A 22,976-nucleotide genomic window follows, 5' to 3' on the forward strand; every position below is an offset into this window, starting at 1 on the left:
TTTAATTAGATATAAAGAAAGCAACTGTTTTCTATATGTTTCCAATGTAACCGGTGTGGCATCATCCCAGGGGAAAGAGCTCTTTGAATTCGAGCCACCCAAAGCAGCGCGTGACTACTTGTGATCCTGTGAGCAGGGGCGCGTGCCCTATAAACATTTCTGCTTGCTCACGGGGCCAGTGTGTAGAGTGGGTGCGCGCTCCCGTAGAAATAACACGATTCGCTCAAGGCGTGACGACCGAAGCGCGTTCACGTGGCGGGGTAATACAGCATCATCAAAACACTGAAACACACCTCCATCCAGACAGCTCAGCTCCTAGCCGGAATAAACAAAAACACAAAGTAAAGACAAACGAGGGAGAAGAATATTGCGCGCTCGAAAGCTTTTAATTTTTATTTTTATTTTTTGCATCCATCCGGAGCAGGATTGGGGGAATTTTTCCGTGTCGACTACCCGGTGGTTCTCTACACACACACACCTGCCTTGTGCCTTTGAGAAGAAAAAAAACACACACACAGCGGGGAAGGAGACGGGGATCATCTGAGAGGCGGCTGTCTAGAGAGGAGGTGGAGGACAATGGAGGGGATGCAGGCATACGGAGCCGGGAAAGCCGGGGGAGCCTTCGACCCTGTCACCTTCCTCCAGCAGCCTCAGACCATTCTCCGCATCGTGTCTTGGGTAAGCAAAACTCAGAGATGACAGATGTGAAAAGTGGGATTTGTTATGGCTGTGCATGTATGGCGTTGTGTAGGCCTTCTTTGGTGAGTTGTTCTAAAACGTTTTTTTTTTTAATAAATAAATTCTTTAAAAACATTTTTATCAAAGACACAAATAATGTCCTTGCCACCATTTTTATAACGTTGTTTTTGTTCGTTTTGGTGTCAAGGACAAGTGACTATATTTACAGTTTACATCTTTTCCTGTACACATAGGCTGTTGTTGAGGTAGTATCCCATTGTGTAAGACTTCTAGTTTAGTATTAATTTAATATGATTACATTTAAACTGAATAAACCGCTTTCAGAGTTTTTGTTTTTCTAATAGCTGCGCACTGTCAAAACCACCGAGGAGCAGCACTAATCAAAGGGCTGCAACAGTTGGGGAAACTTTTAAAGATGCTCTTTAGGTCAGCAGCCAAAAGAATCTGAACTCAGCAATCCTTTTTCATTTGATCCAAGGTTTTAATGGTCATTTCTCACAGTAAGTTGCTCTTTATCTTAAATGATGTGTGACACAAAGGTTTATTTTCCACTATAAATAAACCCTGCTAATTTAAAGAATTCATTGGTTTGTACAAAGGAGCTCCATTGAGTTCATCCTCTTAGCCTCTTAGTAAAAAAAATACATATATTTTTACTGAGTCACATCTGTGGTGTTAAATGCTTAGGATGAGGAAGCACTGATGTATAAATAAATGAGGTTCACTTTTCAGATCCACTTTAAGACAAAAAAGTGGAACTGGAAATATTGTGTTATAGAAAGTATTACAACCAGACTCTTTAGTTGCCCAACTATATAAAAGTCTGACTTTATGTTATTGCTCATGAATTTCTGAAGTTGATGTTTTCTAGTATCATTTAAGGTAAATAAAGAAAAAAAAAAGAACTCTTTGAAGTTGTCCTTCTCCTAATTTCTTTATGTTTTGGTAAAATCTCATGTGAATGTGACGTGAAGTTCCTTATCATGTTGGCCTTGGTTTTGTAAATCTTTCAGCTTTATGAAAGTTGCATGCCTTCATGCCGTTAACTTGTTACCCATGAATATCATGTGAGGCTAAGTCATGGGGTTACCCACTGAAGCATAACATAATCATACCTGATTTTCCCCAGTCACAGGGTGACGCTTTTTGCTGTAGTTGTGAGTATGCCCTATAAATATCATATATTTTAGTCAGAACTTTGCACCTGATTAATTTGAGAATGTGTCTTGGAAAGGCCCTTTGAAGAGGGCCTTTCCCTCTATTCCACTATTCCACGTTTTGCTCATTCAAATTGTGACCTTGTCTTCAGCTTCTGTCGCTAACATGTTAGCGAAAAGAGACAAAATGTTCAAAAATCTTTGCAAGTCAAAGTCTTGCAAGTATGACGTAGACATGGTTTTAGACACTTTTAAACTGATTCCCTTAAAAAAAATAAAAATCTGCTACTGTAGTAGCGATGCAGCATGTAAATCCTTTACGACAGGAAAGCAAGAACAAAAAGCCGATTGACTGATATAAAAGCAAATTTTTAAACAATTTTATTCAGTAATTTTTTTGTTTATTTTTAAGTGGACAAAGTGAGTGAAAAATATCTTTAAAATCAGATATTGGATTTGGCATTAGAAAGAAATGCTCAGATTTTTTCACTTTTAAATGAACTAGCACGTCTTGTAACTTCAAGACAGAGTGGTACTGTCTATTAAACAATAATAAATCTTTGATTTATCATGTCAAGTTGTTCTAATCTGGATACTTACAATAAAGAATAACAATAATGGATATTGTTATATTTGCAATAAACTCTTTAGTCTTTACTGTTTCTGTAAAGTTTTTCTCTGCAATATTCTAATTATTTGATTTGTATTTTTTATCAAATTAATTCATTATTGATCCAAAAATATTGTTAAAAAAATGATTAAAATTTTTCTAATTAAACTATCTCTATTTCCCGTAGAGTTCAAAGTTTTATTTGATGAGTTATCAGAATGTAAACAGCTGATCATTTTACCAGACATTTTGCTGTTTGTTGTCATTAAAACGCATTAACGGGGGTCAAAAAAAAAAGTTTTTAATCGGGCTCGCATGTAGGTATGCAGTCATCAAATGCACCGCCCCCAAAGTGTCACCGGAGCAACAACACATCTCCATGGTAACAGCCACGGGCGGAGTTGTGGTGTTTTGAGTTGATAGTCTGCTGCAGCGTGTGGGGGAGGAAGCTGTCTGTTGTTTGAATGTCCCTGGACTGAGGACATCAAACAGGGACGACCAAAGCAGTTTATGAATGGTGGTGGAGGGTTGTCAATGTCCCACTTGTTGGCCATCATGGGAGTTGACTGCAGAGGTGATAATGAGTGTGTGTGTGGGTGTGTGTGAGGCATGTTGTGATCCACGGCAGAGTCGAGGAGCAGGGAACACAGTGACAGATGGAAAAGAGGGTACCCTGCGTATGATCGGAGCCTTAAATGAAGATCAAACCAAACGCCGCCAATCTGACTTAACAAGCAAAGACAAAGTATTTTCACCTCAGATTTGACTTTGATCTGCGTTCAGAAAGAACTCCGCTGTTGTAGCTGCTGATATTCCCCCATCTTTTTTTCTTTTGTTGCTTTGAACAGAGTTCCTGAAATTCTGCCAGCAGGAGCAAATCCTTATAAATGTAAATGGGATGTTCAGTTTAGCTTTGTGCTCGAAGTGTTTTTATATTTAGCATTAACCCAGTGCCTCACAAAACGTAGCACACGAGCGCACGACTGCTTCAACCGCTTAGCTTCACTTTTCAAAAACAAATACACAGGAAGTTTAGTGTTTGGTATTTTTAACTACTGCATCTAAAGCTTAGATAAATGACCTTGAACGTGTTACAGTCCTTAAGAGCAAAATCTAGTTATATGAGCATCGCTTAGCTAGCAAGGTACACCAAGATTTTCAAACTACTTTTTTTTATTTTTTAAGAAACCAACACTGCACCTTACCCTCCTGTTACTTAGCACTATTTGGCCAGCTAACAGGCTAGGTAACCAGACACTTTGACATATTAACAAGCTATTTTCAGCTTTACTTCCTGTTTTACCCTATACAGCTGTTGAATCATTAAGCTTATATAAAGCAGAAATTAAAGCAATGCTAGCCGTTTTTGTTTTGTTTATTATAAATCCTGTAATACGGTGAAACGTTTGAGTTAGCAAACTCTAAATCATCTGTGCGTAATGCGGCCGTAGATCTATTTCTCACAGTAAAATTATTATTCTATTTTTCACATTTCTCACAAAATGTGTGACATGAAAATAATCTGCTGGTCAGCTTGTAATTTGCCAGCTGTAGTTTAAAAACAGCATTTCTTTGTGTGAGTGGAGCGTTTTCCCTTTCCAAACCACAACTGTGTACTTATGGGAGTTGAAATGTTACTACTAAGCAGCCAAAATGCTCTTTTCCTGTAAGTATAGTGAAATATAGTAGCCACATTTCAGCCAGTTGATAGGCAGTGCACAGCAACAAGTGCACTTGTTACTGTTCTGGCTCCATACGGCCAGAAAAACATCCGTTCATCTGAGGATTCTTTTAGACTACGCGTTTTAAACGTCACACTTGTACACGTCCATAAAAGGTTGTGATGTCAGAAATTCCTATAACTGGTAGCATAATAATTTATTATCTGATGCCAAACTCCAAATACTTGCTTTTTTTCACTGAGTCCAGGAGTGGACTCACACAGTCTGTAAGCAAGTCAGAATTCAGATGTCCTTTCAGTTGTTTGGTCGTACTGTGAATACATACCCACTTGGATCTGCTGTTATTAGTCAGGCATCCACATAATTTCAGCTGTTAGTCATGAATAACACAGCAACAATCAGTTTGGTGTGAATCTGGAGTCACTGAACATTTAGGAATGTAGCGGGTCGATGTCAATAACACCCTAAACGTCTGTGAGTGATATGGATCAGAGCCAGTTATTACCAACTTTTCTGGTGAACCTAAATGCATCCTTTACCAATAGACACATATGCAATTACACTTACTGTTTTCAGTTTGTCAGTGCCTGTTGGACAAGCTTATCTTGCCATAGATCCGTTTGCACCTGACAACAAAGCAATAAATCTGAATCTCATTTAGCATGTGATAATTATAGTTTGACTTGTAAAGACACGTCCAGCTCATGAGACTAAAAAAAAATAAATAAAATGTAATGTAAAGAATGGAATTAGCATAAAATATTCTCACCCAGGTTGAAAAAAACCCACACTTTTAAATCTCCCTTTTTGTGTTTCCACAAACAGAAAAAAAGGTTTTTGTTAATCTTAATGTCTGAGTGTAGAAATGTCTAACTCAGGTTTAATCAGCCTAACTTATTTAGAGATCGAACCAGAAATGATCACATACATCCAGAGACATTCAAAAACTGTGAAATACTGATTCCTTTCACGGTTTTGAAAGTTTGCCTGAGTTCACGCGAACCAAGCAAGCGTTGTGGCATTTATATTGATGTGTACCTTGGTGTAGTATTTTCTGAAAATGAACCCTCACAAGCTGCGTTTCTATTGATCAATTAGTTGCTCGATTTGACATTTTAAAAATAGATTAACTTAACGGAAACACAGCAATGTTGGAAAAAAACTCCAGTTTTTCGATAAAAAGTGTTGGTGCTATGAATAAGTTGGTTTTTTAGCAAAACTGCAAAGGAAACACTTTTTCAATAACCGGATGTTGCTACTGGCGCAAACCACAAACAAAGAAGACGACAGGAAGTAGTCAGAGGACTACGGCATGGCACGTTCTTTAGTGATTTGAAGAAACATATTCACATGTGATTTTAACTGCGTTTCTTATTTTGTTTTTAGACATTAGCGGAATAAATAATGTTTATTTTTCTACCTCTCTGTGTTCTTCAGATTAGATAAACATGGCCACATTATTTGGTGTTGTTGATCACAAACGATCTTTGACATCTTTGTTAAGAAGCGCTGAAATGGCGCATTTAAATTTGATAATGTAGTAGCTAAAAGGAGAAAAAGAAGGAGTTGTTCCACAGATAATACTGTATTATCTCTCTTGAGTAATTACCATGTAACATTTGCTCAGTAAAGATTAAGCACAACAAAGAGTAGGGTGCTTATTATCAAATGTAGATTGATTAACATGCACTTAAGAGTTATAAGTGCATTAGTGAAGTAGCTGATGGATTACACAACACTTAAAGACTGGCATACATTGTGTTTGTATGAAAAACTAGCCTTGATTTCAAAGAGATTCCAAGATTCAAAGTTGAACAAGAAGGGAAGCACAAGTTCCTCGCCATCTGTCCAGATATGCCCTTCATATTCGCCTTTAAACACGTCTACCAGAAAACAATTACTGCTTTCACAAAACGCCTAGGATTAACCACTTTGACTTTCTAAAAAAAAAAAAAACATGTATTAAATCAACCCTGCAGTCCGAAACGCAGATTTTTTTTTTTCTGACCAGAAAGAGGTTTCGCTTTCGCTTACATTAAGTGAAGTTAAAATAAAAGTAAGGCTTTCAGTGTGACACAATGCATGGTGTGAAAAGTGACTCAATGCAGTGGATGTGAGGCCATGTGAGCTGGTGGGTCCTGGACTTGTCATTATGTGTGTGTCTGTCTCATTGCGTCCCCTTGATACTGCGGCGGCTCTCCTTGAATTATATTTTGACATGGCCTCCTGTCTCTGCCGCTCTCATTACGCAAGCTGCTGCTGCCATGGCGACAGCAGGTATCCCTAGCCCAGGACAACGCTGTGCAGCATCCAATAATGTAGAAGCTGCACAAACACACATACAGGGAATGTAAATCAACTAGCTACTGCTGTAATTTCTCAGTATTTTTTGTATTTAGTGCCATGAAAACAAAAATCTTAAAAGAATTTTGTGAAACTTTTGGTTTTGCTGGTGAATGGAAAAAAGTGTATTTTTTTATCTTCTGAGTCTTTGTTTTTTCCCTGAAACATGACAAGAATAGGGTTAAGAAAATATTGCACAATAATTCAAACTTTCTTAAAGTAGAAAATATTCAAACAAATATTACATAATATCAGTTTTGGGACAGTTTCACCAGTTTACTTGCACATGTTAACAAATCATTTTGTACCTACAACTCTGAAACAAATGAAGAGCCCAGTGCACTGAACCCCATTGAAAACCTCCTGGTTATTCCACCAAATATTGATTTCTGAGCACTTCCTGATTATTTTGACCATTTCTCATTTTCTGCAAATAAATACCAAATGTTTGCTTGGACTTTCATAGACATGATGTCAGTAGTTCATAGAATAAAAGAACAATGTTCGTTTTACTCATACATACACCTATAAAAAGTAAAATCAGATAAACTGATCATTTTCAGTGGTTTCTTTAGTTTTTCCAGAGCTGTATGTTTATAACCATTAGGAATTAATTTATTGAATTGGTAGACTTGTATTTTGATAAATCATTGAAATAAGAAGCCATATTATTGACCATATCTTGTGGTAAGCTGTTTCTGTCACAGTCCCATGATTAGATTGGCCTCTGGTTTTGTAAATTGTCTTGACTGTGTGAAAAAAAAGCTCCTCAATATATTGCAGCATTAACTTAAATCACTCATGACAGACTGGCCTGTTTGACTTTTATACTTAGAAATCAGTTAATCTGTAAATAAAAAAAAATCTTACACAGAAATGTAGTCAAAACCAAGGAACAGTAGAAAAGGAAAGTTGCATGCATGCACTGAGCCATGCATGCACACAGTTTCACAAGCATGTCCACACATGCATGGATGCACAGTCGCAGCAGTCAGCATCCTTTAAGAGGAATTTGTATGTGACCCTCCAGTGGTCACAAGATCAGAAGCCCGCATGCTTTTTCTTCACCTCCTAAAGCCTTGTGATCTGTCTACAGATCAGGGCGGGATCCACTTTCCAAATACACAAAAACACAGTCACACACTCAGAGCCATACCTAACTGTCATTAACCAAGTGAAGAAAGTGAAGGTGTCAGACGATTTTTAGTTGTGTTTTTTTTTTACACCCCTGCTGAACAGCAAACCAGTTAAAAGTAGAAGTGAAAATCTTGACATTATACCTCAGTAAATCCTCTGCCCTTGTGCCCTTTCATTACATCTACAAGGTTCAGAGTGTGTTTAAGGGAAGACCTAACCATTCAGGGGTAACACATGGTGCAGTGGCAGCTCAGCTGGTTTGATTCTTTATCTAGGGCCATTTACTGCATGTGTTCCCACTTCTTTCTCTCTGCGCTTCTTCCTGTCAAGCTACTGTCAAATACAGGCCACTAGAAAACCTTCAGCTTTCAAAAAGGAAAGCTCTGAACATTCATTCAGGTCAGCATTTGTAAGGTGAGACATTGCTGTTGGGCAACAAGGCCTGGATTGTCATCTCCGCACTAATTCATGCCAAAGGTGTTCTGTCAGGTTGAGGACAGGACTCGGTACAGGCCAGTCAAGTTCCTCCTGACCAAACTCAAACATAAATGTGTGACTGATGAACACTCAAGTTGGAACAGGAAGGGGCCAACCTGAAACTGTTTCTACAAAGTTAGGGGCAAGGAATTGTCCAATTTGTATCCTTGTATGCCTGAATCATGGGGGGTTTGTTTCAATCGACTTAAGGGACAAGCCCAACTCCTGAGAAACAGCTAACCTGGTAAAAACCAGTCACTTTCCTTTGCACAGAGAGTCAAGAGCATCAGCTACTGAGAAACAACTTCTTGCAGGAGGCATGGACTCTATTGAAGTTTTAAATGATTAGATCTAATTTTACCCTGTCGCTATCGTTTGGCCGTGATGCAGCAGTTCGATGAAGCTTACTGGATATTGCGTGCGCTGTAAGCAACTCCATGGGGACTATGGCCACTACTCTTTTATTGCCTACCAGAATAATATGTCTTACCTATTCCTATTGTTCCAATTTTAATCACCTAATATTTTAAAAGAATGGCCGATACAGACTAAATGGCTTTGTTCACTGCCATTGCCAAATCATAACCCTATATAGACAGACTACAATTCTAAGACAGCATGGAAAATAAATGTTGTCATTCACAACTTTGTCTGTTCACTGATTGGCCCAGTTCAAATTCAACCATTTAAAACAAGCTCAATGGGAAAAATCCCAGACAGAGCACTGAAGGGACATGAAAATCAACCAGGCCAGACAACTGCTAAGCCCAAACTCATCCATTGGATTGCCAGACAGAGGCATGATCCAGGGAACGCATCTCTGCATTCCAGTGGCAACTCGATGATGTGTACCATTGCTCTTGGTGATGTAAGACTTGGATGCAAGCACCCACTCATGGAAACCCATTTCATTAAGATCTCAAGGCACTGTTCTTGACTTAATCTGAAGCCTGCTTTAAGTCTGGTGTGCGCAGACAGCTTTTGATCTATTTGCACTTTGTTCTTCATCATCTGCTGACCCTGGTCTGTGAATTTACTTTGCCTATCAGTTCTTGACTTATCGTACAAGTTTAATGAGCTTCTGAGATCAGCTCAGTCCTTCACAAATTTCAGCTGAAGCAGTCCTAATCACTAAATGCTTCACTTTACACCCCTATGGCCATGGAAGTAAACTGAACACATGAATTCAGTGATTCAAGACTTCTGGCAATATAGCCCATGGTCTAGTTCCTACAAACTAGACCATGAATAAAACAATCGTTATCTGATAAGAATATTTGTGGGTCTTATGGATGTGTTAATGGAGCAGGTAGAAAAAGTAAGAATTAGGAAATTGAAGGAATGTAGAGAGCAGGGAGTCCCTGGTGATGAGTTTATCTGCTGGAGGAATTACTCAAGGGACTAGCCGAAAAACTAAAGTGTGTCACTACACTAGTTGCCCTCCAGGTCTGACTGTCCTCGATAAGAGAACTGAACTAACTTCTTTAGCATCCTACTCAAAAACCACAAAACATATATTTGAGCGTGTTCAATTTTTTTTTAAAGTTGAAAACAATCCACAGTCATCATTTGTCAAATGTTGTTGTGGGGTGATCATGTAAAATGTGACTTGAACTCAACCAAAATGTCAGTTTCTCGATTGTTGACGCTTCTTTTGACTAATTTTTTAACTTTTATTTAGAATACAAAAATGTAGCCATTGTCACCGTGTGAACTAAAACAGCAAAGAGATAATATGATATCAAAAATATCCTTTGTGTCTAATTAATCATTTTGTGCACCGTTTTCATATCAGTCCTTGTGACCAAAACCTGAATCAGTTCATTTAGATGAGGGAAATGAGGGGAGCAGAAAATGAAAAGGGTACCGAGTGCTTTAGTTTATCCACTCATGTGATCCCAATCAGCCGCGTTGTCAGGTTTTTCATATAAAAGACAACTGTAAAATCTCCAAGTTTTAAACAACACTCTTTCCTATTTTGCATATGTATGAGTAAAACAAAACTGCATTTTCTTGTTAAATGTTGTTGCTATGGGTTAAGAAGACAGGACGAAAGGAGAAAGGAATGGACAAATAGTTTTGATGGTTGCTTCCGGTTCAGATGCCACATTTGTTGTGATTCCTGCAGAGACGATCCTGTCTCACTTTGAACAAAATCAGCCATCCAAACCAACTGTTTTATTGCAACTTTCGTTCTCTGAAGAGAGGTTGCACACATGATCATTCCTACAGTAACTCCACCAGGAAAAATGTAGATAAACTCCATGTTTGTTTACAGCTGTATGTAGTCTATCTTGTTGTCCAGCGGATGAACATTAGCAGGAAAAAGATGTGGTTTAATTGCTTTATACAGGTCAACTTTAGGCCAGTCTTGGCTTATTGCATCTGCGGTCCAGCCTCTGTCTTCAATCAAAACCACTGTGTGCATCTTTACTGTTTGAACTGCTGCCCCCTCCTCCATAGCCCCTGTTACATCCCATACTGTAAAATCTAACAAAAACAGATTGTTTTTGTTAGATTTTCTTGGAGTTCGAGAGGCTACGCTAACTAGCATGTCACCATTTTGAAAATTCTAAAGCCTCTAAATTCTTCCTTAATTCCACATGGAAATAAAAGTGAAGTTTATGTTAAAAAAATATATTGTTTTCAAATAATTTCTTTCCGAAACATTGCTCAAGTGTTTTAGAGTAGTAATTTTTACTTAAAAGAATTAGCCTCCGCTACCTAAAGTAGATAGCCTTTGCATTAGCATGAACGAACAGTTCCTGCTGTTATGAAGTCCAATCCACTTTACTTCTTTGTCAAATCTTAAGTTTCTTATCAACATAATGATGTTTAGTGAGTTAATTATATTAATTCGCTTTATACTGTGGATATATTTGTCCAAATATATCCAAAATATCTCAAAAAATATGTCCTAGCTAGCAAGCAAACAAGCTTGTGTATAAGTGGCACAGTTAGCAATGTTTGAGGTTGAAATCTTCAAATTGTTTTTGTAAATTGACTATTTTTTTGTTTGTTTGTTTTTTGAGTTTTCTCCAATCCCTCTGACATCATGCGACGTCCTGAATAGTGTGGGAGGAGGAGGGAAACATATTAGTGCTTGTGACTTTGTGTTTTCTGTCTGTGTCTGTGTGAAGCAGTGGACGCAGCTAGCGCGCGATTTAGCTGCATGGATCTGTGTGACGAAGCGCACTCATTCTTCTCAAGAATGCTTGTGGGCAGAGGCGAGGCCAGTAACAAGGGGCGATGGGAGAAAACGAAGTGGGGGAGGGAGGGAAGGACGGAGCCATGATGCAGGCGTGCTAAAAATAGCACCACCTCCATATCCCTCCTGCCTCCACAATCCCTGCATTCTTTCCGCAATCTCTTCATCCTCTCCGTCCCTAATGAAGAAGACATTATGTAGATTCAGGTGTCAGTTTCATCCTCCAAACAGCGAGAGCGGGGCGGGGTGGGGTGGGGGAGTTTCAGCGAGAGCGATGAAGATACGGAGGGAAACGTACTCACTGACTAACTCTTCCAGTCCCCGATTGTATTGAAATTATTGGAAATATATTCCGTCTTTCTTCAGTCAACCTGGAATACACAAGAAAGCATTTTCCAAATGGGCTGCACAGTGGTGCAGTTGGTAGAGCTGTTGCCTTGCAGCAAGAAGGTTCTGGGTTCAATTCCCAACCCTGGTCTTTCTGCTTGGAGTTTGCATGTTCTCCCTGTGCATGTGTGGGTTTTCTCTGGGTACTCTGGTTTCCTCCCACAGTCCAAAAACATGAGGTCAGGTTAATTGGCCTTTCCAAATTGCCCCTACATGTGAGTGTGTGTCTGCATGGTTGTTTGTCTCTGTGACAGACTGGCAACCTGTCCAGGGTGTACCCTGCCTCTCACCTGGAACAATAGCTGGAGATAGGCACATGTGTGGTATGTAAACTTCTGGTTTCAACTGTATTGTGTGCTTTGACTCAGCTCAACTCTATACACAGTATAGAGTTGACAATGTAGCTGTTTTTACATGATGTCAAAAGTGTAGAGGAATATATACATATGATATATAAATTTGGTTGTTGGCTATAACAGTATATCGGATACCGATATCAGCCCAAATTTTCACATCAGTGCATCTTTAGTGTTTCACCTTAGAGATGTTGACACATTTCACGTTGCAGTTCGTCCTCAAACACTGAGTAGATGTGAAACATCATCATGCGCTACAGTAATGTCACCACATCTACAAGTCACTTTGATGTTTTTCTCTAGAAATGCTTTTTGGATCCTGTCTCTCTCTCTCTCTCCCTGCCCAAGTCCCATCTAATACCAGAATAAAAGCCACTCGTGCCTCAGAATGAATTAATAATGAACTGTTTGCCTGCGGACCCGTTCAAAACTCCACAACCTGTGCTCAGCTTGGTTTTGATGGAGCTTATGAGAGGATGAGCTCTCGGTGTCTGTGCTGAAATGAGTGTTTTTTTTTTTTCTCCTTTTGTTTCGCTGTCATTCTCCACTCATACACCGACACACCAGCTGAATAAATGGAGCCACTCACCAACCTCAAGGTTCACTTCCGACCTTCTGTCTCTGCTTCACACTCCCGGTCGCATTCACGAGTCCATCGCTCATCTCAGGAAAGTCCACAAACATTCTCTTTCACGCGGACGCATCGAGTTCCCAGGAGGATTTGACAGCTGGATGGAGTTTGTCTGATCTGCTTTTATCAACAGGAGTATGAGTCTGACTGCTAAAAAATAAATAAATAAATAAACTGAAATAAAAAAATAAAGCTGGGTTGTGGGATCCTGTTTGTTTGTATGTGTGGTGTCATATTGACAAGGGCGTTTCTGCGACGCTGCGCTGTGGAAGTGAGCAGAGAGGGGGGATTAGATGGTATCTTAGTAACCTGCTCTTGGTATTGACTCCATTTTGTAGCCTGTTGTATCATCTGTCCTTTTGGGAAATGGGGAAAAAAAAAAGGAGAGAGAGAGGCGAGAAAAAGAGATGCAGGAAGAGTTATGGAAGAAACATTGTCGTTTTATTTACTTTTCAGGAGCAAAGAGGGGGAAAAATCATCAGAAAATAAGTCTGTTGCTTTTTTTTTTTTTTTTTTCCTCCAATGCACTTAGCCTCATACTGCAGGCAAATTGATGCAGCAGACACAGAGTGGGATGCTATTTATCATTGGAAATGCACTGGCAGCATTACAGACAATAGCAGGAGTGCTTTGTTTATCTAGCTTTATGTTTTTTCTCGCATTTAAAATGTGTGTAAATCGTAGAACTCGCTGAAAATAACTACTTTCAGCTCTGAAAATAAGGAAACGCATCACTTTCTATCTGTGGTAAAACTGGTGGCAGGAGAATGAATGAGTCAAATTGTATAACAGTTTCCCATTATACAATCCAGTTATGTCCAAAATGTCTGACTGTTCTCTTCATGCAGTTCATTCCAATACAGTTTGATCCGGGTTTTAATCTAATTATAAGTAGCTACAATAAAATGCCGTCATATTAAGTTGATCACTTGTTCAAATAATGTCTATTTATGGGAAGCAACAGATTTAGTCTGTCTTGGTTTGTTAGTTGTTAAATATAACCTGTGATGAACTCTTGAGCAAGCATGAGGTGACAGTGGAGAGGAACAACTCCCTTTTATTCATTTTCCCTCTGAGTAAAATACGATGAAAACTTTACTTTTTAAAGTCAAACCTTTATAGATTTTATAAATTCCAGCTCTCGAAAATGAAGAATGAAGAAATGAAAACACAGTTTTATTTTTATTTCCAAGACTTTGAAAAAACAATCTAACTTTCTCAAAAAGAAGATGAATATACTGTTTTAAATTGCTTGTTGTTTGATGATGGAGACGGAAGCAGCAAATAGTTTGGAACCTAATGATAAATTAAGAATGAACTAAAAAAAAAAATATTTTTTCCCAATTCCTTTTATTTTGTTGCAGAAATCCATTGTAGGTATTGTCTAAAAATTGATTTTTTAAAAATCTAATACGACTTTTTTTATGTTTTATGATTAAAAACAGTGCATAAAGTACTAGTCCTTATTATTTTAGGTCCAATTTTTTAAGTGTTTTTAATTCTGACACCTGACTTCCTGCTCATAGCTCATTTTTTTCTCCCTGTACGTCTCCTGGTTTTTATCTCTACGTTTCCCTGATAGCTTATCTTGTCTCTTATTCTTCAGCTCTTCTCCATCGTGATCTTCGGCTGCATCGCCAACGAGGGCTACATCAACCGGCCCAACGAAGTGGAGGAATACTGCATCTTCAACCGCAACCAGAACGCCTGTAACTACGGCGTGTTCATGGGCTCCATGGCCTTTCTCTGCTGCGTCGCCTTCCTGGCCCTGGACGTCTACTTCCCTCAGATCAGCAGCGTTAAAGACCGGAAGAAGGCCGTGCTGGCTGACATCGGGATTTCAGGTAAAGACACACTTCTTCTTCTTCCCAACAGATGAGCTTTAGCCTCCATTTTGTCATGTTGCTGTCCCAGACTTAACAGGAAAATGGATGGCGCTAAATACAGGGCATTGCTTTACAGAAAACCCAAAACATACAGCCAGAAATTAAATAAAACAACTTAGATCAAAGTATATTCTTTTTTTTTTTTAATGGCCGACTCAAAGTCCAGACCGAAATTGAATTTAGAGTCTGTGTCAAAGCTTAAAAGATGCCTCAATAGGTGCATCCAAAGAATAATAAGGAAATATGTTAGAAGTTTCATAAATATTAATACATTTTATTACTTAGTATTTTAATACAAAAATAACAAAAACAAATCTAATTTCTCTTCTGCTTCTCAGTTATGCAACACTTGCTTTCGGTCTATTGGGAAAAATCATAAAATTCAATATAGTTGTAATGTGACAAAATGTGAAAAAAATCCTTTTTACATAAACAGAAATTTGCATAAAGAGAAAATAGAAATTTGCTAAATTAAAAAAATGTTTTGTTTAATGCTGTTTTTCACATATTTCACAGCTCTATTAAAGTCAAAAGTAAAATACATTTTACCTTTTACTATTTTCATACAAACATAAAAACTAGATCAAAATTTCCTCAATCATGCAACACTTTTTATCGTTCTATTGGGAAAAATGATCAAACTTATTAAAGTTGATTGTATCAAACTGTGAAAAAAAGATGAAGGCACTCTATTTACATAAACAGAAATGTACTAAACTAAAACATTTTTTTAATCCTCTTTTTTTTTTTACATTTTATTTCTTAGCTCTGTTTGTCACTTACTGCTAAACTTATGCAAAAAAAAGTCAGAGCTCGAATCAGACCTCTTCTTTTGATTATCTTCGTGTTTGCATTTTTGTTTCGATTAAAAAGAACTGTTTTCTTTCTGTGCATTTCTTGCTGATCGCCGTAGTAACGCGTTATTTCACAGCGGCGAGCGTCTTTGGCGCAGCGTTTGTTTTTAAAGTGTGATCACAGAGGAGGGGAATGAAAGCGGTTGTTAAGCAGACAGCTTCTCCTCTGGTGCTAACAAGTCTCTGCGATGAGCTTCACTGTGTCAGACAGTCTGCCTCCCTGCTGCACTGCTTCTGCCCCCAACCTGACAAGATTGTCAAGCACAGAGGCTTTTTAATGAGGTACTTCCTGTCACAGACAATACTGCCTTTTGCTTTTTTTTTTTCCTGTGTGCACACACACACACACACACACACACACCCACGCACACACACACACACACATTCACACACACTCTCTTTCTCTTTGTCACCATATGTTTCCATGAAAGTTGGCAAATTAGTAAAACCAAAGAACTGCTGGAAGTCTGATCAGATGTTTCTGAATTTCTTGAGCTTGGCGATCTTGACTCGAGTATCATAAGCTTTGCTCAACCCTTGGTTAAACGTTTTGTTTGACAGATTGATTCCACGGTGTGCACAATTCTTAAAAACTTCTTAAACAGTCTTAAATCATGCTTATCCAAAATTAAGACCTTAAAATGTTTAAATTCATAAAAAGAAAATGCAAGTGGTCTTGATCACCGGCCTTATATTTTGTCTTGTTTATTTTGCATAGTTTTTTTTTTTTTTTCTTGCGGGATATTTCTGTCAAACAAACCTTTGAGTCGCACGCAGACAACCTCTGAGACTTGAGGAGTTTGAGGTTACCGCTAACTAGCTGGTAACTAGCTGGTAACTAGCTAGCTTTTTTGCCTCTATCATTAAGTGTAAATTTATCGCCAGTTCGTAGAACTGCCAAACACTTTCTGTTATATAAAATATGAAGTTTTCTTTTCTGTTGTGATACAGCTCTTAAATTTAATTCGTAATGGCCTTGAAAAAATCTTCAATGTGAATTGGTGAGACCAGCAGAAACCCCGGGATTCAGTCTCAGAGATTTGTACATCAAGAGAATCAAAATGAATTTGTCTTGTTTATAGCAATGGTGCATCACCCAAACGAGTTAATGATAATTGGAAAGATCCTGTTGACACTTTGTTCAGGGTCTGAACTCCTTTCTTTGTTTCTGTTTTCTCGTCCTTACAGCGTTTTGGTCGTTCATGTGGTTTGTGGGTTTCTGCTTTTTGGCCAATCAGTGGCAGGTGACCAAGCAAGAGGACAACCCCCTGAGAGAGGGAGGCGACGCTGCTCGGGCGGCCATCACCTTCTCCTTTTTCTCAATCTTCACCTGGGTAAGAGCTTCATTTTGCTCTCATTAGTCCACAGATTGTAGGACACTGAGGCATGAGCAGCCACAGAGCACCTGAAGACCAGACACACTGGTGGAAGCGTGATGTTACACGGGAAAGCTTAGCAAAATCCTACGTTTAATTTGAGAGTATTTAGTCAGCCTGAATCAACTACATCAATTCAAGGGTGTTTTTACACCTGACAGTCAGGTAGACTCAGTTTGATTGCAACATTGTGTCAAGCAATCCAAAGCAATTGAAAAACCTGTTCCCCCCTTCACCTGTGGAGGCGCTGCATCAAAAGAAAACAACACAAAAACCTCTGAAGAAGACATGAGGGCACCGACCTTCTTCATAAAATGTATTTCCATTAGGAAAAACAGACCTGTGAATGAGCTTTGACACCCTGTGAAAGCCTGCTTCCAGTAGGGACGTGTGAATAGATGACATTCATTTTCTAAGTGAGAGATTTAATTCATGTAACTAAACCATAAAAAAAGCAGAAAATACTTTCTGTAAAACTTAATTAGCAAAAATGGTGAGATATTTCAGGCTACACTTACAGGTGCCTTCTTTTGTCTTTCCCATCTTATAGAATAAATTGCTTTTTTATTATTATTATTTAAGACAGTCTTCAGTTACATTTGTTTCATGGTGATTGTCAAAGTTACCAATCATTTTGAAACTGGCAGTCTTGTTGAAAACAATTATTATTTCCTAACATATTTAATTTGAAATAATCTCAAAATAAAAGTTGGATTTTTCTCCTTTTTTTCCCCAGCGTGAAATTAAGATACTGCAACAATACAATAATTTATTTGAAAACATTTTACACATCCTTGCCAAGTTGTAGTTAGCCATTAGCTTCTTCTTGTTTTGATGCGTGTCGCCCAGACGTCCGTCGTAAATGTGAACATTAATGACCTCACCAGAGTGCGGCTGTCTCTCCAACAGGGCGCTCAGACTCTCTTCTCTATGGAGAAACTAAAGAACGTGTCGTTTGAAGAGGAGTACACCAAGCTGTTCCCCCCTCAGCCACATCAACCTTTTGTCTGACTCTGCTCTGTCTCCCATGCCTGCTACCTGAACCCTCTGCAGCTGCTCACACACACCCCTGTCATGTTTTAGTGGCTGAACGTGTTTAGAGGAAGTGAATGTGTGAAAATCTGAATCCTGACTCAGGCTCGTTTTAATAACAATTCTAGCAACTGATAAACCTGCATGTGTGACTGTTAAGCTAGTGGTCCAAAGTAACAAAGGCTGTTCGTTTCTTGACGTTATTAATGCACAGTAACATTTTGTCTTTTAATCAAAGACAAAATAAAAAATATTCGGCTCCGTCTCTCCGGTTTTCGACGGAAGCGTTAAGCGATTTAGGAAGTCGGTGGATTACCTTCAGCTTTCAGTTGAGGTACTTCAGGGTTGAATGAGCAACAGGACATGATTTATTGATCAAGGAGGCTTTGGTGTGTTTCGCTCCCCTCAGGCAAATCTATGGATCTCTATTTTTTAGCATTTCTTTTTTTTAAATAAAGCTATCTTTTCCAGAGTTTAGAGATATTGAAGTGCCATGCTCATCTTTCTTTACCTGCACCACCTGACAGAGGTATTCATACTTCCAGAACCTGATGTGTCAACATGTTATTATATCCAATAACTTTAGTGTACCTTGTTGGAATTTTTAGTAGTGCATAATTAAATAGCTAATTAAATATTCTTAAAGGTTTGCAGGTGTAACTCTAGTGAAAGGTGGGGTAGAATGTTAATGTGTGTCAGCTTTGAGACTTTATTTAATGTAAAATTTCAAAATTATGTATGTATTTCTTCTAAAATACATCTAAGTATGTGCACAGAAAAAAGATAACGACGTTCTCTGCTGCTCAGCCTTACCAAGATTGATGTGTTTTGCACATTTGTGAAACACATCAACAGAGTCACATGTTCAACAAACCGGCTGTAACTACAGGCGAAAAATGTGAAGAAGACGACAGGAAGTGGGAGGATGATGGCATGGCACGTTTTTCAACAACTTATCATGTGAACAAACTTATTCCCATGTGATTTTAATTATGTTAATTAGCGAATGCACCACAATTGCGAAATTGTGTTAATTTGACATCAGCTGAATATGGACAAACTTTTCCGTACCTTCGCAAAGGAAACGCAGCTAATGACGAGCTCAACCAGATGTCACCTGCTTTGACTGACTAAATGGCTTCCCAAGGTTTCCGGCAAACTAATCAGTGTTTTCTTCCTGCTCTTTTTCTCTTCTCTTCCAAATGCTTCACTTAACACCACTGCTTCGAACTCTTGTCTCCTCGCCGTTTGATCACGCCCCTTGCACCCTTGCTTGCTCTTCCATCTTCCATCTATCTCCGTCGTCCGTTTTCCCCAAAGGCGGGCCAATCGTTCCTCGCCTTCCAGAGATACAAGCTGGGGGCCGACTCCGCCCTCTTCTCCCACGAATACACCGACCCCAGCCAGGATGCGGCCGGAGCGCCCTACACGTCCTTTGGAGGGGACGACTTGGAGAGCCCGGGCGGCGGAGGTGGCCAAACCAACAGCGACGGGCCCTTCGATGGCTCCGGAGGCTACCAGCGCCAAGACTACTGAGACGTCGAGGTTTAGATGTGCTTTGGGCTTGAGATGTTGTTGCCCAAACAAAAAAAGGAGAGAAAAATTCTAATTTGAATGAATATTTTTGTTGTTTTCTGTCACTGAAAACCACTGCCTCAAACCGACCCTGGCTACGGGTCTCTAATAATCGGAGTTCACGCAGTTCTGATTGGCTGTTTTAGACCGCTGTTTGACACAACGGCTGACAGTTGACATGGTAACTCAGACACGTGGGTTAAGATCTGTAACATATTGTCTCAAGGAATTAATAGTGTGAGAGAACCATATTCTCTACCTTTTGTAGAAAATATGTAGAGATCTATAGAGATTTTCTAGCAAAGGTAGAAACTATGACACCAATGAGAGGAACAGTTTGTACCAATTACTTTTTCTGACTTTATTGTGTTGCTTGAAGCTCTCTCCATGTTTGGATTTATCTCTAGAATATGTTAGCACGTATTAGCGCCCCTGGTCAAGATGCTTTAAAAAGCCTTAAAATAAATCACTATCTCCAAGATGCACTTGTGTTTGTTGCATATTGGCAACCGTGGAGTACTGGTTTTTCTGCCTCCCTTACTGTCATGGTTGCTGTGCATGGTGGTAAAATGGAGTTGGGATTAACCTTTTGTTCCTATTTTAAGCCTTTTAATTGTTACTCTGACGGTAGACACGGCCAAGTCCAAACTGGAATCTGACAGTGAATCTGAGAAGGATGTTAAATTTAGGGTGATGGCAGAGAATCCGTCCGACCTCAAGTCGTGGAGCTCATCGTCAGATATTAACTGTCATAATATCAGCAGAAATATGCAAAAATGTCATCAGCAATTACAAGAGGGGTGAGTCCAGCAATGCCATTCAAAGTTCGCTGATTATTAAGGAGGGTACGAATAATTTTTGACAATTGACACGTAAGCAAAGACAGATAATTCATATTATTCGAAAGTTGTACTCCTTCTTTAAATAAGAAGAGTGACATTAATTTTCCTTTCATCAATGGCAAGTTTTCTTTGCGTTTACACCCGAAAGGCAGGGCTGAGACTCTTCGCAGAATTACATTTAATAGTCCAATTATAGTTTATATTATTTATTTATTGAATAACACTTTGAATTAAGGGTTTTAGAATGTGACAGCCGTAAACAAAGAGTTGAAATTGGATAATTTCTCTCACTTGCTCATTTGTTGTTGCCAGTCAGGTATAGTGTACGGTGTTTCAATACCGACTTAGCAGAGTTAAAGAAAAAAAGGTGGATTTATTTAAAGATTGAGTTATTTAAAAGCACCTTCAGAAACCTGCTAATTACTTGTTGACATTTATTTGCAAATGGTGGCGAGGTGATGAAAAGTGAGGAAAAGCTCAGAAAAAGAAGCAGAAATGATTAAACTAAATCATCAGCATTGATGTGTGAAACTATGAAAAACATTTCTTCAGCTGCACCGCACTACACTTTACATTTAAACGTGGTGGCTTTCTTGCTTATGTTACTATGACTATTATTATTATTATTATTATTATTATTATTATTATTATTATTATTATTATTATTATGTAGAACTAGTATTTTAGAAGCATTGTTGTCATTTTATAAATTGGCTCAAATCTTTGATGAATTAAACTACAAAAAACAACAAAAACAAGTGATGAGAAACAAACTGAGAATTGCAGTGGCTCTTGGGGGACCCCTGCTGGCTGGAGGCCTTAAGCAGCAATGATTTGCTCATGTCCCTTCCTGTTTGCCCAGGGAAACGGGAAATAGTGTTTTCCTAACTTAAAGTTCCCATGTTCCCAAGGAATTAAGTATAAAATGACCAAAGGAAAGGTTAGAGTTCAAATAAGTGTGGTACTGGTAATTTTGTACATATATAAAAAGAATTGAAGAAATTTAATTTTCTCTTCTGAATAATCATACCCATAAAAGGCTGTTTTTTCCCATTTTGTCTGAGATGATACTACTTTAAAAAATATATATTTATTTCAGGGCTTTTTAAACATTTTTTACCAGGGGTTCCAATGGATGTGAAGGCACTGCGGTCGTGGTTTACACTTTGGAGACGAATGTGATGTGAACAGGTGTGGTAAAATGTTTTGAAATACATGAATTAGTTGGATAAAAATGGTTTGAAAATGGAGGGAACTATACAGAGATTGTGTAGTTATGGGGAAATTATCACCCTTTCAAAACCAATACTTCTGATCACATTGTTTTCTGCACAGTCAGCTCAGTAACGTAAATCACTGTTAGCTATATAAACTCCCACATCCAGAGCAGGTAATAAATTAAGAGTAGATTGATTTTTAATGAGATACGGTTTAATGCAGGAAAAAGCATATCTGGTATCTAATAACAGTGTATTTACGCGCGTGTGTGTGTGTGTGTGTGCGTGTGTGTGTGTTGTGTGTATGCGTGTTTATTGCAATGTTTTGTTTCCCTGATACTTGTCTGTGAGACAGATTTTTTTGTTTTCTGTTTGGTTTTTTTTGTTCAATTGTTGCCTTAGTGCTGACTGCCAAGCAAAGTACAACCATCAAAGGTGACACACTTGTACGCCCGATGTCCCAACTTACACTTTTCTCTCCTAACCTTTCCCCACTAAAGTTCATTTTCTGCGGCTTTGGTCTCGGAGGGAACAAAACCGAGTGAACAAAACCAAGCTTTAGTCAAAATGATGCTGCAGTATCAATGCCACACATGTCGACGTTATCAAAAGAACTCTTCATCTCGGTTTTGTTTCAACAAAAGGATTCAACCATGAACCTCCTGAGTACTTATCAACACGCATTGTTCTATTTTCTTCTACAGTAATGTACACCTATCTCTCTCTATAAATATATACATATGTATATACATATAATTCAGTGTTCGACAGAGAGATTCTGCTTTATTTTAGGGCATTACGCTAGTTATGTATAATAAAGAAAAAGTAATCATGAAAAGACAAGATAAAGAAATTCTATTGTCTGTTGAGTGTTATTGTGATAAGATATATATGACGGGGCTGTCTATGCCTCGTCTTTTATGTTGCTTTTGAGATAGGGAGATGTTTTTATTTTTGGGATAACAATACAATAACTACTAAAATAAACAAAAAGAGAGAAAAATTCTAAAGTATATTTACCCACATTGTACTTTATACCTCTGTGTAGTCGTAGAAATGTGTGATGTTTTCTCTGTGAGATTTGTTAAACAAAGCAAGGTACGGCTTAAGAACAACAGTGTGTGTTTTTGATGTATCTGATTTCAGTCATAAAAATAAAGAAAATTCTGATAAACATGTCGGGCTTCTGGTCTTGGTTTTCATTTCGCTGGCACAGCAGAGCGGAAATGTGAAGTGGAAGGAGTGACCCGCGGTTTGCGCATTTTATTACGTACACATTTCTGAAAAGCAAGGCATTCGGTTTGTTTGTAGCCCATCTGAGTAAAAGAAGAACCAGTTTTCCAGAGAGTTACACAAGCTGGCCAGCCTGGTAAAAACTAGCTCCTTGTTCTATGCTTTACTACATACAGAGCGTCTGAACCCTCTGCTATTAAGAAACTATTGCTTCCTGGAGGTGGTGAAGCTTTAAGTTTTACCCAGTCGCTAACGTTTAGCCGTTGATGTACTG

At 38.5% G+C, this 22,976-nt stretch overlaps 1 protein-coding gene across 1 annotated transcript; it reads left to right on the top strand.

The window, feature by feature from the left end:
* Window positions 1-81: 81 nt before the first annotated feature.
* On the top strand, window positions 82-22,648 carry syngr1b (synaptogyrin 1b). Its single transcript, XM_014997284.2, has 4 exons — window positions 82-678; window positions 14,294-14,531; window positions 16,616-16,761; window positions 19,156-22,648. Exons 1-4 carry the CDS (start codon window positions 577-579, stop codon window positions 19,369-19,371), a joined length of 702 nt encoding a protein of 233 aa, XP_014852770.1. The 5' UTR covers window positions 82-576; the 3' UTR covers window positions 19,372-22,648.
* The last annotated feature ends 328 nt before the right edge of the window (window positions 22,649-22,976 follow it).

Source organism: Poecilia mexicana, unplaced genomic scaffold, assembly GCF_051168715.1.
Source record: "Poecilia mexicana isolate PSO_F unplaced genomic scaffold, ASM5116871v1 scaffold_2, whole genome shotgun sequence".
NCBI lineage: Eukaryota > Metazoa > Chordata > Actinopteri > Cyprinodontiformes > Poeciliidae > Poecilia > Poecilia mexicana.